We start from the raw sequence: 13124 nt of genomic DNA, 5'->3' as shown, positions 1-13124 counted from the left end.
CATGTGGTTGTTATTAATTTTAGGGTTCAAGTCAGGACTCATCAACTTTCCGCCAGACAAGCCCTGCTTTCTGTTTGTATGTGTGTGTGCATGTGCACATGCGGCATGAAAATGCATAGGTGACATGATGAGTGGGTGAGTTATCTGAATGGTGAGGGCTCATCCTGAAGCCTCCACTCTATGCCCTGTAAACCTTCCCGATGTGACAGACTGCAGAAACCGGTCAGTCCTAAACAGTGAGGAAATTACCGATTGTTCCCAACTGAATGAGCTAATCACTAAAATAGGATTATTCGCGTTTGCTTGTTTATTGTTTTAATTCATATGACAGACATTTATTAATCAACTACTATGTACCAGAATGATGACAGCCCCTACAGATACAGTACTGAATAATACTAGCATGAAAGAACTCCATCTATAGATCTGCTTCAGACAATTTAACTGAGTATAGATGGGCCTGTAACAACTGCCTATGATATAAAATGCATTTCTATTTGATGATAAAACATAGCTCCTTTTAATCCCTATTTTGTTGTTTATTTAGCAGCTCATTCTAGTCATCTGTAATACAGTTTCACACTCACTATATTTATTTTCATGAATCCTTCCATTCTTTTATTTTTCTTGCAGCCAAAAGGCTTTGTCCCCAAATGAGTGTCATCAGCACAGAGTCCCACCTGACTGATGAAAGACATGAATCACGCAACTGAGAGCTTTTGCAAGTACTCTTTATAAACTCTGTAAATATGAAGTGTTTGGTTGAAACAAGTAACCAACAAAAAATAAAATGGGGTAGGCACACTCATGTAACATGATAATAACCTGAGGATCTCAGGCAATCACAATAAATTCATATATGATTGAACTACTATATGAACTTGGCGACATACAATTCTGACCTACGAAAATGGCATTTACATATGATTCAACCTGATATTTATTTAGACTCCTCTCTCCGAACTAGGCTACACATTAACGTTAAAAAGCCCTACTGTCCACCCAAAGTCTTTCACTGAGTTAAAACTCTTTTTAGAATGTAAACATAACACTAATTTTCCTGACAAACCAGAACAGCATCCTGTCTGCCAACACTGAACATGCCCAATCACTGAAAATACTCCTGACTTATTCTCTCCTAGTCAATAACTGTAGGTACAAAGTCAATTTGTTATATAAAAACTGCTTTTCTGTTAACACAAACATAGACAGACATGATCTCAAGAGCTAAAGCCAATATTCCATATATACCAGATACAAATCCCACACTATTGGAAATTAAAAACAAAACTATAACCAGAAGAGTTCACTATATATAATTAAAGAAAATATTAGGAGTCTGAAAGGGCTGAAGGGCAAAGAAAAAAAACGTCTTTTAGGACTATGAAACCGAAAGGGTTTTTTTTCCTCTAAATTTGTTAAAGAGAATCTGTCTCCGGGTTGAGAACTTGCTTGCAAAGTCTCTGCCTAGAGCAAGATATTCAGAGCCAACTTGTTAACTCCTAATAAAACAAGACTTGGAAGGAAAATGCTTCCAGCCCCAAAAGCGAAGTGTACCAGCCGGCATTGTGATAATACCATATGACTGGTTTTCTTAGGTATATTTTCCCCTTATTATCAACTTCCTTTTCCCATCATATTAAGATCCACAAAAACATATATTATCTACCACAGAGCAACTTGTAGCTGAACACCTTTGTTTTTTGACAATAAAAGTTCATAGGACCGATTATGTTCCATGGAAAAAGTAAGCATTATCCACCTTTACTGTGTCTGAATGCTATCGTCCCTTTTGGTTTCAAACAATGCTTCATGGGCTTCCCTGGTGGCGCAGTGGTTGAGAGTCCACCTGCCGATGCAGGGGACACGGGTTTGTGCCCCGGTCCGGGAAGATCCCACGTGCCGTAGAGCGGCTGGGCCCCATGAGCCATGGCCGCTGAGCCTGCGCGTCCGGAGCCTGTGCTCCGCAACGGAAAAGGCCACAGCAGTGAGAGTCCCGCGTACCGCAAAAAAAAAAAACCACAAAAAACAATGCTTCATAATACTCTGATAACACTGATCATTTCAAATATTCCTACAGTTTTCTGTATAGGTTAAAGCTACTTATCTAATAATATCTTGATTTTTACTCTTTGCTTTAATTTAAAACTATAATTTCAGAGGTGAATTCACACGATAGGAAAAAAATGACATTTCAGAAACTTAACATTATCATTCAGCATTCTATGTGGATTAATTCTTTAATTCAACCTAATAAGGAAAAGTGAATCAAAGAAATAATCAACCCATAATTCATTATTTTCCATTGGCCATTCTCTCTGATTTCACAGGACTTAAATGTTTGGGGCCATTATTTTAAGTAAAATACTCAATAAACCAGCTGGAAACACCTCAAAGGGATGTTTTTCTTAGGCTACATAAATGGTCCCGAATTTTTACTTAACAAAGATGTTACTGTCTCTTTCAGTGGAACTGATTAACAATTGCTAAATCTTTAGCTCAATAATTAACAGAAAAAAAAATGATTTTAACCGATAACTAATTTGCTAAGGACATTTGTAATATGAATTAAACAAGCAAAGGTTTTCTCTTTTTTTCAATATATATTTTTTCCAGACCTTCTGAGTTTATTATGAACATGTATATGTGATTATAACATGTTACAACTTTCATCAGACTTGATGTATTTATGACATCTTTCACTTCTGCCCCAACCTCCAAACCTGACACAAGTCCCCACAGAATATTCCTTTTTACCCACTGACTTCCTACTGCAAGTCCTTATCACTCCTAACATAAGTCTCTTCTAACCTTTGGGAGATGAGGGCTCCACCAGAAAGTAGGCGTAGAGGGAACTTACCTCAACATAATAAAGGCCATATATGACAAACCCACAGCCAACATCGTTCTCAATGGTGAAAAACTGAAACCATTTCCACTAAGATCAGGAATAAGACAAAGGTTTTCTTTCTTCTCTCAACTGAGACGTCCGATAGCAAATAAGATTTAGTAACAATATAATATGTCCAAAAATAAAACTGTTCTAGTGCATATGTTCAAATAAATTCATCTATATTAAATTCAATTCTATTAATATTTACTAAGCATCTACAATATACAAAGTCCTATGTTCACAGGGCTTGGAGGATGGCACAAAATGGATGAGTCCCCCAGATGTTCTTTCAAGGGATTTTTGGTCTAGTAGGGAGATTATTCAAGAATCAAAATTACTACAGAACATGGAACTTGGAAGGTGACAGCTTGAAAGGCCAAATGTTAGAACTCATAGCCTGGCTTGTACCCCAGATGATTCTAGATTTATGTCCATCCCCTTGAGAGTTCAGAAGTCCAAGGTCAGATAATCTCAAATTCTTACATAGGGTAAGAATCGTATCACCAGTCAGACAAAGAGCACGTTAAACAACTATCTACCGTAGACAATTGTCATGGTAGTCCTAGCATCTTACATAGCACTTATATTTAAGAGCTTCAAGCACCTTGCAAACATAAGTGCTTTTCAGCTTTTAACTCTGTAAATCATCTGAGGAAACACAAGTAATAATTTTTATTTAGTCGATCAAGAGACCAAGAGAATTCTCTGATTTTAACCTATGGGTTTCCTCAAAATAAGAGGATGTCACCACAATCATACCAGATTTTAAATAAGCTGGATATTTCCTGGTCTACACACAAAAGCTCTCATTTCACAACTCTGTAGATTCTTCGTCAAGCACCACCAGATCTTTGTTTTTGAGTTTTTAATTTTGTTTCTCAGCAAGACAAAAGGAAATCTGAAACTATGAGAAATCTAAAGCCCACTATAAGAAAATGCTAAGAACTAAAGAGCCCTGGCCCACAACCCTTAACTAGGTCATCTCAGTTCAACTCCCTGCTTCTCTCTCATTGTTTCCCAAACATAGTTGGTCCAGAACCTGTTTCAGGGCTCGCCACCAAGCCCCCATACCAACCATTCTCTCCTTCACTGCTAGATAATCATAACAGCCCGCCCCCACCCCTACCACATGGCATGAGCTGCCTCATTCTCTTACCACTCACTCCATCTCCAAAAACTTGTCTCCTTATCCATCTTCCTTCCTTTCCTCCAGGTTCTGAAGCAAAGCTATTTCTCTTTCTTTCAAAGGTAAAGCATCCTCTGTGCCCCATCCCTTCCTAGTTCGTGAACTGTTGCTTACCACCCCTCTTCCCCTTCAGAGCCCTTGGCCTCCTGTGGCTCCATCGTCTTTCTCCTGAGTATTGGGGTGGGGTGGAAGTATGGGTACACTTAACCCTAATGCTGCAGTTAGCTGCTCTTATATCCTTTCCTCATTCACGCAGTATCTGCTATCCTCATTTCCTTGCCACCTTCCATCTCAGATGCATATAGTTTCTCTTTGTTCTCACACGACAGGGAAATAGCTCCCTTCAATGTCATTATGGCCCCTTTTTTGCCAAAGTTAAGAGCCTCCAATCACCTCTTCTCCTTCTCCTCCTCCTGTCACCCTTGATAACATTTCTCCACTGGTAACCCATCTTCCCTTGGCTTCCATGAAGTCTCACTTTCTTCCTAATCATGTCTTCTTAACCCATGGCCCTTTTACCTCTCAAAGCTTCCAACCCCTCCTGTCCTCACTCTCCCCTTCAGAGAATCCTCTTTTGGTATCATTTTAACTATTACATCTAAAAAATTAGCTCCAGAATCTATTCTCTAGGCCTGTCTTTTGGTCAGGTGGCTCCACACCTTGAACAGCCCAGGGGATATTTCTACCTAGTTCACCAACTCTCACTGAAGCATCAGCAACTTCCTCTCAGCTTATATCATCCCATTTCTGTCAAAACCATCAAGAGTCACTTAAGCTCGAAACCTTGGACTCTACTTTGATTTCCCTTTCTCTTCCCACACACATATTGCATTGGTCACTTCTCTCTTTCTCATTCCTGCCACCAGAGCCAAAGCTCTACCTCCCTCACCATCTTACTGCAATAGATTCTATTTTGTCTGCATCCTCCAGGGTATGCACACCACCCTTCTCCCTCCCATTTGCCTCCCCTCCTGCCATAAACATATTCATATCCATACATGGTTTTAGATGGCTTCTAGAGGATGTGTTTGGTGTTTTTTTTTTTTAAAAACCACCCTTTTCATTATTGCTTCATTGCTGAAAAACCTTCAATGATTCTCAGTCTATCTCAACTGGGCTTTCAGAGTTCCCTAAGATGTGTTTACTACCTTCCCAACTTTATTTTTCATCACTATAACACGAACACTCCCCACAGCCAGGTCCCAAACATTTCTGCTCTTTCACCAATGTTTGGTGCCACCATCAGTCCCACACCCTGCCATGCTGTTATCTTTTCCTTTTCACCAATCAAAAATCTTAGCCATTCTGGGCATGTTATATTACAGCATCATGATAAATGCACTGCCATTCTAGACGTACTGGACAACCACCCATAATTTCCAAAATATATCATGCTCTTCTGCACCCCTGCATCTATACTCAGGAACTTGCATTTGCCTGAAATGTTCTTCCTTCTCCTTGTCCTCTCTGCAAAACTCTATCTGTACTTAAGGTATAACTCACGTGCTACTTCTTCTCGAATTATCCCCTGACACCCAGCAGGTATAATTTATGGACCCTTCTCTGTGTTACCACTATACTAGTTTATACCACTGTTATATATTTGCCAGATATACTTATACGGCCACCCCCTGCTAGGTTGAGGGTGACACAACTAGAGGTAGGAACCATATCTTAAGTGTTTCTGAATGTCTCTCACTGCTTCTAGCACTGAATATGGGCTATAGTAGAGATACTCACTAAACATTTTATTAAAATTAATTATCTAATTGTGACTGTAACTTTCTTGCAAGGAAGGACTAGGTAATGATCCCCACTTAAAATCCTGCCAGGTATATATAGTAGATGCTCAAATTTATTTTTGAATGATAGTAAAATATGTTATATTGTTAATTATTTCATAGAGAATGTAGGCTTTTTGAAACCAGGAATTGTGTCTTATAATTCTTTCAGATAGTAAGTATAGATGATGGATGGATGGATGGATGAAGAAAGGAAGGGGTTAGAAAAGCAGATCCTTTTTCCCTTTCCATTCTTTTTTAAATGGCTTATAAATATGAGAAGATAGCAAGTTTGTTTCTTTCCATCTACAAACCACACTGTTGACAAATGATTGTTTTTACTTCTTTAAACATTTATGAATAAACACATTCAGGCTAAAGAAGCAGCTACCAGTCCAGCTACAAGAAGCTTCTTAAGATTCAAGCAAGAAATGAGTCCACATCTGAGCTTAGGGTCCAAGGCATTCCCCACGTACCATTCTTCCACTTGGTGACACTACCAATAAGCTCCTAACTGGAAGGTTAGGAAGGGTAAGGTGATCAGTGAAGGCACATCAGTGTTTACCAGTGTAAATGCACAAGGCTCTTTCAATTTTTGGAAAACCAGTAAGAAGGAAAGTGATTGTTTGCAGAAGTGATGTTTCTGTTTCAGTTAATCTAATACATATATAAAATTCAAGGATTTGATATTGTCATTACTTTACACAAGGTGCAATATAGGCAGAGGGCAGACAAACTTCCTTGCCAAGCACCTTAATTTAGATCCAAAACGGAAAGCAAATTTCTTTCATGACCCAGAAGAATTAGGTAGACAAAAGTTAAGTTACTGGTAGGAGGGAGACGCAAGAGGGAGGCGATGTGGGGATATACATATGTATAGCCGATTCACTTTGTTATAAAGCGGAAACTAACACACCATTGTAAAGCAATTATAGTCCAATAAAGATGTTAAAAAACAAAAGAAGTTAAGTTACTTTTACCTCATCAGAGCTAAACAACAGCAGAGGCAGACGTACCAGCAGTTGATTAAAGGCATTGTCCTGACCACCATGGCTAAGCAAGGGCTGCCTTATGGAACCAGGTCAGGGGACACTGATTTCTCTATCCAACTTCGAGGCACCACTTTGTAAATGACACAATCATTTTTGGGTACAAGAGGTGCTTTAAATGTGGTAACATTATATCATTTCAGCTATAATGATCATAATTACTTATTTCTTTTAATCACAACCCACTTAACCACTTTAGTACAGAGAACTAGTTCAAGGAGTTTAATTTTCATTCAACATCTAATCTTTGTGTTTACTGAAACCCTTCACAGGCTTTGTTTACTGTCTGCTTGCTGGCCTGGACGTTTGATCTTGCAAGACTAGATCAGACAGGGTCAGATAAAATACTGATTACTAGGATAAACCAGGCTTGAGGAAGTAACACTGGTTTTTAAAATCCTCATTTCTCCCAGTCTTTTAATATTTTGCAAAATAAGCTCAAATAAACAAACAAAATTAAGACAACTAGCAATCAGGGGCTTCTTGAGCAATGACTGAGAAAAGGAAAGTGATGGGGATCATTTTGCTTTCTGGCCACAGTATAGGGTTTGGTTAGGTCCATTCATTCTAGTGGTATTATTTTATGACACAAATAATTTGGAGATATCCACTAGAATTGTGTGAACTTTCAATGACCCCTTAATTCTTGTGACATATTAAAGACTTGAAACTGACCTGACCGAAGACAGCAGTTCATTTTGCTTTTGGTGCCAGATGAAAAACACTTTAAACATAAAATTATTTTCTTTTAAATTATTAATTTTTAATTAGGAAACATTTAAAACATATGAGTGCTTCTTTGTTAAGGTACTTTCTTATTCTTATAAGATCCCTTGCAGAATTAGATTGCCATAATAGTATAATTAATAATAGTACTGCACATAATTGCCACTTAGTTTCATAAAACTGATGGGGCAAGTGTATGTCTAAATAGACTTAATCCAAAAGAAGAGTGAGGTTAAAAATATTGTTTTAATAAAATGCGTAGAACCTATGAAAGAAAAATTGATAGGTAAATCCCACATAACCCTCAAAATTCTGAAAAATAATTAATAGCATGAATGTTTCTAGGCCCCGGTGGATTATCCTTGGGTCCTAAGACTCCTGCACATTAAACAACCGTTAATATTGGTCTTTTTGTTTTGTTTTGTTTTTCCACAAAATGTATGTATTTTTCTGAACCCTGGGAGCTTATGAGCGCTACGTTGTAAAATCTAGGCCAGAAGCAATTACAGTATGAGATGAACAGCAATTAAAAGAATGCCATCTGAACCAACCAACTACCACATTCCACCACTTCATTTTCTTCAGTATCAAAAACTCCTGGGAAGCAGGTTCATGGTTCTGAACTTTAAAACCAGAGTACACAAACTGTCTCCCCATCTATCCTGAATTAACACTAATGTTAACTCAAATATGTCTGTGTCAATTATGATTGCCTTTGAAATTAAAGGAAAAAGGTAAACAGAATGTGCTTTGCTGTGATCACTGGGGAAAATAACGTTAACATGCTAAGCCAAACCAACTTAGGACTTTTTCAAGAATAAGTGTAAATAGTTTAGCTATAATAACAACAAATTCAAAAAATGCACATTAAAATGTTTACTTCAAAATTTAGACAATTCCATTTGTATATAGTCTTTACATCTGTTTTTAATGATATCAAATTATTGATTATTCATTTTTCTCATATTTATTTAAGCATTAACTATAGAATTTGCAATCTGATCTTTTTTTCCTAAAACCTTTCAGTAGACTTTTATTTTTGTCAGGTTTTAGTCATGTTTACTTTGATCTTTCAGAGTATATAATTATTTTACTGTTTATTTCTATGAGAAGAGAAAAAAAATTTGACCTAGGAGATCTATATGTGGCAATTTGTAACAGAATCACATAGCTTATGTTTGGGAAATCATGGTTTTGATTAAGAAGCAACCATTTAGTTCCCACTGTTTTATTAAAACAGACATTAGCAGATAATAGGAAACATATTTAACAATGTAGCCTGCATTTAGTTTGAGACATCAGTAAGCTAGCTTGAGATTTTCTTCTATACTGAACATCAGCAATGATTCATGTAAACTGGTAACTATGGAATGGAAACAAGGTGGGGGAGGGGAGACAAGGAAAGACAGAGAACTCTGACTTCTGCGCTCCCGGGAAGAGCCCTAAGGTAGAATTCTGGTTTTGCTACTTTATTTCCAGATTTGAAATTCACTACTTTTTTTGAAAATGGGTGGACACAAATAGAAATCTTACAAACAAAATCATTGCTTTCTCATGAGAAATGGATTCTACTAGATAGGAACTCCCACAGTGACATCTATTCACAGCATAAAGCTTGTAAGGACTGAAATGTTCCTGAACAGGTCCAACACTTCCTTTTCTCTGAAGGTGGAAAGTTAATAAAATGCACTTCTCTGGGGTGTTTATTTTCTCTACACCATTATACCTGTCATGAATTCTTTGTTTTTCCTCCCACTCCCTTGGTTGATGAATCAACACCACTTGAACTGTTTTATGGCAGCTTGTGTTTACTTCACACATACCTTAACCTTCCCTTTTCTCCTCCTAGTGACACACACACATGCACACACACACTTTTTAACAGCAATGACTAGCTCCATCTCTTTGAATAGCATGTGTACACAGCAGCTGGCCGCCTCTTCAGGTGTGGATCCTTGACCTCCTGATTGAAATCAAGGTCTCAGTCTGCTTTTATGGCACTTAAAGATTTAACTGTGCATTTACTATCTTGAAGAAAAAAATAGAGCTTGAAGAATTGACTTGCTAAGAAAGAAAGGAGAAAAGTAGAAGACATAAGTGTTAATGTGTGTGTGAACAGATATATACACACACAGACCACACACACACACACACACACACACACACACACACACACACACAGATTCTGTAGTGGCGATTCTGAAAACACTAGAGTGAAGAGTTTCCAGTCTTTTTGAATCTGGAATTATACTCCAGACTATTAAAAGAGAACGCTCTCTTCCTTTCTCTTATAATAGCAAGTAAATTGGATCTAACAAATGACCTTGAAGCTGCATGATTCTTTTGATTTTTAGGCAAAGAGGATATTGTTCAAGCACTTTAACAATCTGATTTTAAAGGGAAAACTTGGAGACAACACTTACAGAAAAGGAACACTTCCGAACCACACAATCATGTCTTATAATGAGAAGGAGTTATTCATCTTATCCTGTACAGGAGTTAATATTAATAACGTTGTAAAGCAAGTACCCAAGCCAGAAACTAGAGGGTCCTAAGAATTTTAGAATATATTGAAAAGGAATGGATCTTAATTCAATTTTTAGTGAACTTAATTTCTCCTGGGTAGTTCAACAACTTGACTTTCCTTATAAATTGTATATTTAGCATAAAATGCTCTCATTCCTTTGTAATCAGAAATGTGCCACCAATACAAATAAAGCTCATTTTCTCAAAAGGTAACCTTGTAAACAAACTCCCAAATACTCAACAGCCAAGAGGCATTAGTTCCATACTGTCTCCCTAGAGGAAAACTACAGGTAGTAAAAACAAATAAATTAATCCTTTACTTTTACCTGCCTACCATAAATTGTCATTTAACCCTCTCAACAGGGGCAGTGAACCATCAGCAAGTCTCTGAATACCTATAATAAAGCATGATGAATGATGTCATAATCATGCAAAATATGAACTAGAAGAACCCTCAAACATCAACCTGTTCTGTTACCAAGCTATCCCCCAATCCCCTCAGGGGTTGGTAGCATTTGAATTGAATAGCATTTGAAGTGGGGTGAGAACAACAGAATTTTTCCAGCATCGAAAAATTTGCAAAGGCAAAATATCACATATATTTAAAGGGCTGGATGGCCTAAATAGCATGCCATTTATTATATGAGAATGGTGTATTCAGGACCAGATATAATTCTACATATAATATATTGCTGCTAGTAGAATTACTACCATTAATTATTGTTACAATATTATAGCTATTGTTTATTAAGAGATTACTTTGCGCCAGTATTAACATATTTAGTCCTCACAGCTAGCCAGTGACTTACTTTTATTACTTCCAATTTTCAGATAAGGAGATTGAGTCTTGGTGAAGTTAAATAATTTGTTCAGGCTCACACAGCTAGTAAACAGAAGACAAAGATTTGAATACAAGTCCTCCTGACTGCAGAGTCCCTTTGCTTAAACCACTGTTCTAGAATTGTCTCCAAATAAACACAACATCAAAACTCCATTTCTGACCAAAGATTTCCTGATACCACACAGTCATTTCAATTTGATAATTGGTACTTAAACTATAAGTGCTGATTTAACCTAGAATGACTGCTTTTTTCATTAATAAATTAATGAAAATGATTTATTGATTGAGCTTTTTAAATAGACATGCCTCTCTGAAGTATACAACTTCAAAATATTTTTAAAGATCTCAGCCTTCACAAGCATCTCTTGTGAAAACTACACACTTCATATATTATGCTAAGAATTTTACTTTAGTTCTAACACCATCTTAGTTTTAAGGGAGCCAATCTGGATCTCTTGATGAAAATATTAAGAATCTTATCTTGCACCCCAATGTTCATAGCAGCACTATTTACAACAGTCAAGACATGGAAGCAACTTAAGTGTCCATCAACGGATGAATAGATAAAGATGTGGTATATACATACAACAGAATATTACTCAGCCACAGAAAAACAATGAAATATTGCCATCTGCAGCAACATGGACGGACCTAGAGATCATCATACTGACTGAAGTCAGACAGAGAAAGACAAATATTATATGATATCACTTATATGTGGAATCTTGAAAAAATAATGCAAGTGAACTTATTTACAAAACAGAAACAGAATCACAGACATAGAAAACAAACCTGTGGTTGCCAAAGGAGAAGTGGGCAGATAAATTAGGAGTATGGAATTAACAGATAAACACCACTATATGTAAAATAGATAAATAACAAGGCTTTCCTGTATAGCACAGGGAACTATATTCAATATCTTATAATAACCTAAAATGGAAAAGAATCTGAATAAAATATACATATATATATATACATATATATATACATGTATAACTGAATCACTTTGCTATATACCTGAAACTAACACAATATTGTAAACCAACTATACTTCAATTAAAAAAAAGAATCCTACCTTTATAAAAAAGTATATAAAATTTTATTAAAAATTGTATCTAAATTAGCATAAATTCCCAAGAATCAACAACTCCTTGACCTAAGAAACTGAAAATAGGCTTCAAAAATAAAAGTCAGTTTACCTTTAATCTTCTTGTACTTCTTATACCATCTCCCAAACTCCTGGCACTTGGTTGCTGACACGTTGGCATAATATGTGCTATTTACAATGGATGAAATCATACTCTGTAAAGAAAAAAAAAATAGTTATTTTTCCATAAATATGAGTATTCCTTTTCAGGGACAAGAAAGGGCACATTATAGTCCATACCAATCTCCTCTGTCTTTTAAATTTGAAGCAGTCACCCTCCTGCAAACTAAACTATTAAATATGATTAACGAAACTTACTATCCCTTTAACTTGTACAATGACAGTGCAGTCTCCATAAAACCAACGCTGGAGCAATGTCAAAGATGGAGGGGGCAGGACACACAGATTGAATGCAAAGGGAAAGAACACTTGTGATTTAGGAACCCGAGCAAAAGGTGAGATCAGATGCTCCTGCATCTGTAATCCAAATAATGCCTCTCAGATGTTTCTGTTCCGCTTCCAAATGCAACAAGCTTACACAGCCAAGAGTCTGAGAACATCTGTGCTACACGCTACAGAACAACATTTAGGGAGATAAGTTAAATTAATATAATTTATAGAAACGTGTCATTAGCACTTGTGTGAAAATCACCAAATGAAAAAATTAACAGTGCTATTTTAGAGCAGGGGAAACTAAACATAACACTTGTTCTGTGTTTCAAGCAAAAATGCATCAAAGCTAAAACTTTGAGTGTTTAAGTACCTGATTCCTTCTTGCTCTTCATATTCCTCTCTCTCCTCAGCTCAACCCTTTAGCTGATTTGTTTGAAATTGCAGTTAACAGGAAAGAGAAAGGGAGCATAACCTAACTTACCACTGAAAAATTAAAAATTATAACTGCACACCTTGAATTCAATTTCATACAGAGATATGTTTTCAGTCAATATGGCATGTTTGGACCAACATTCGTGGCAG

General features: G+C 36.7%; 1 protein-coding gene across 10 annotated transcripts in view; it reads right to left on the bottom strand.

Annotated features, from left to right (window-relative positions):
- SATB2 (SATB homeobox 2) overlaps positions 1-13124 on the bottom strand; it is a 201344-nt gene that overhangs the window by 89303 nt on the left and 98917 nt on the right. For all 10 annotated transcript variants that reach the window (XM_067741096.1, XM_067741093.1, XM_067741094.1 and 7 more), the window contains one exon: positions 12202-12304. In XM_067741096.1, coding sequence (XP_067597197.1) covers positions 12202-12304 — 103 coding nt within the window. The remainder of the gene's footprint in view (positions 1-12201; positions 12305-13124) is intronic.

This window comes from Pseudorca crassidens, chromosome 6, assembly GCF_039906515.1.
Source record: "Pseudorca crassidens isolate mPseCra1 chromosome 6, mPseCra1.hap1, whole genome shotgun sequence".
NCBI classification, from domain to species: domain Eukaryota; kingdom Metazoa; phylum Chordata; class Mammalia; order Artiodactyla; family Delphinidae; genus Pseudorca; species Pseudorca crassidens.
The sequence above is the reverse complement of the archived record's forward strand: the minus strand, read 5'-3'. Positions and strand labels throughout refer to the sequence as shown.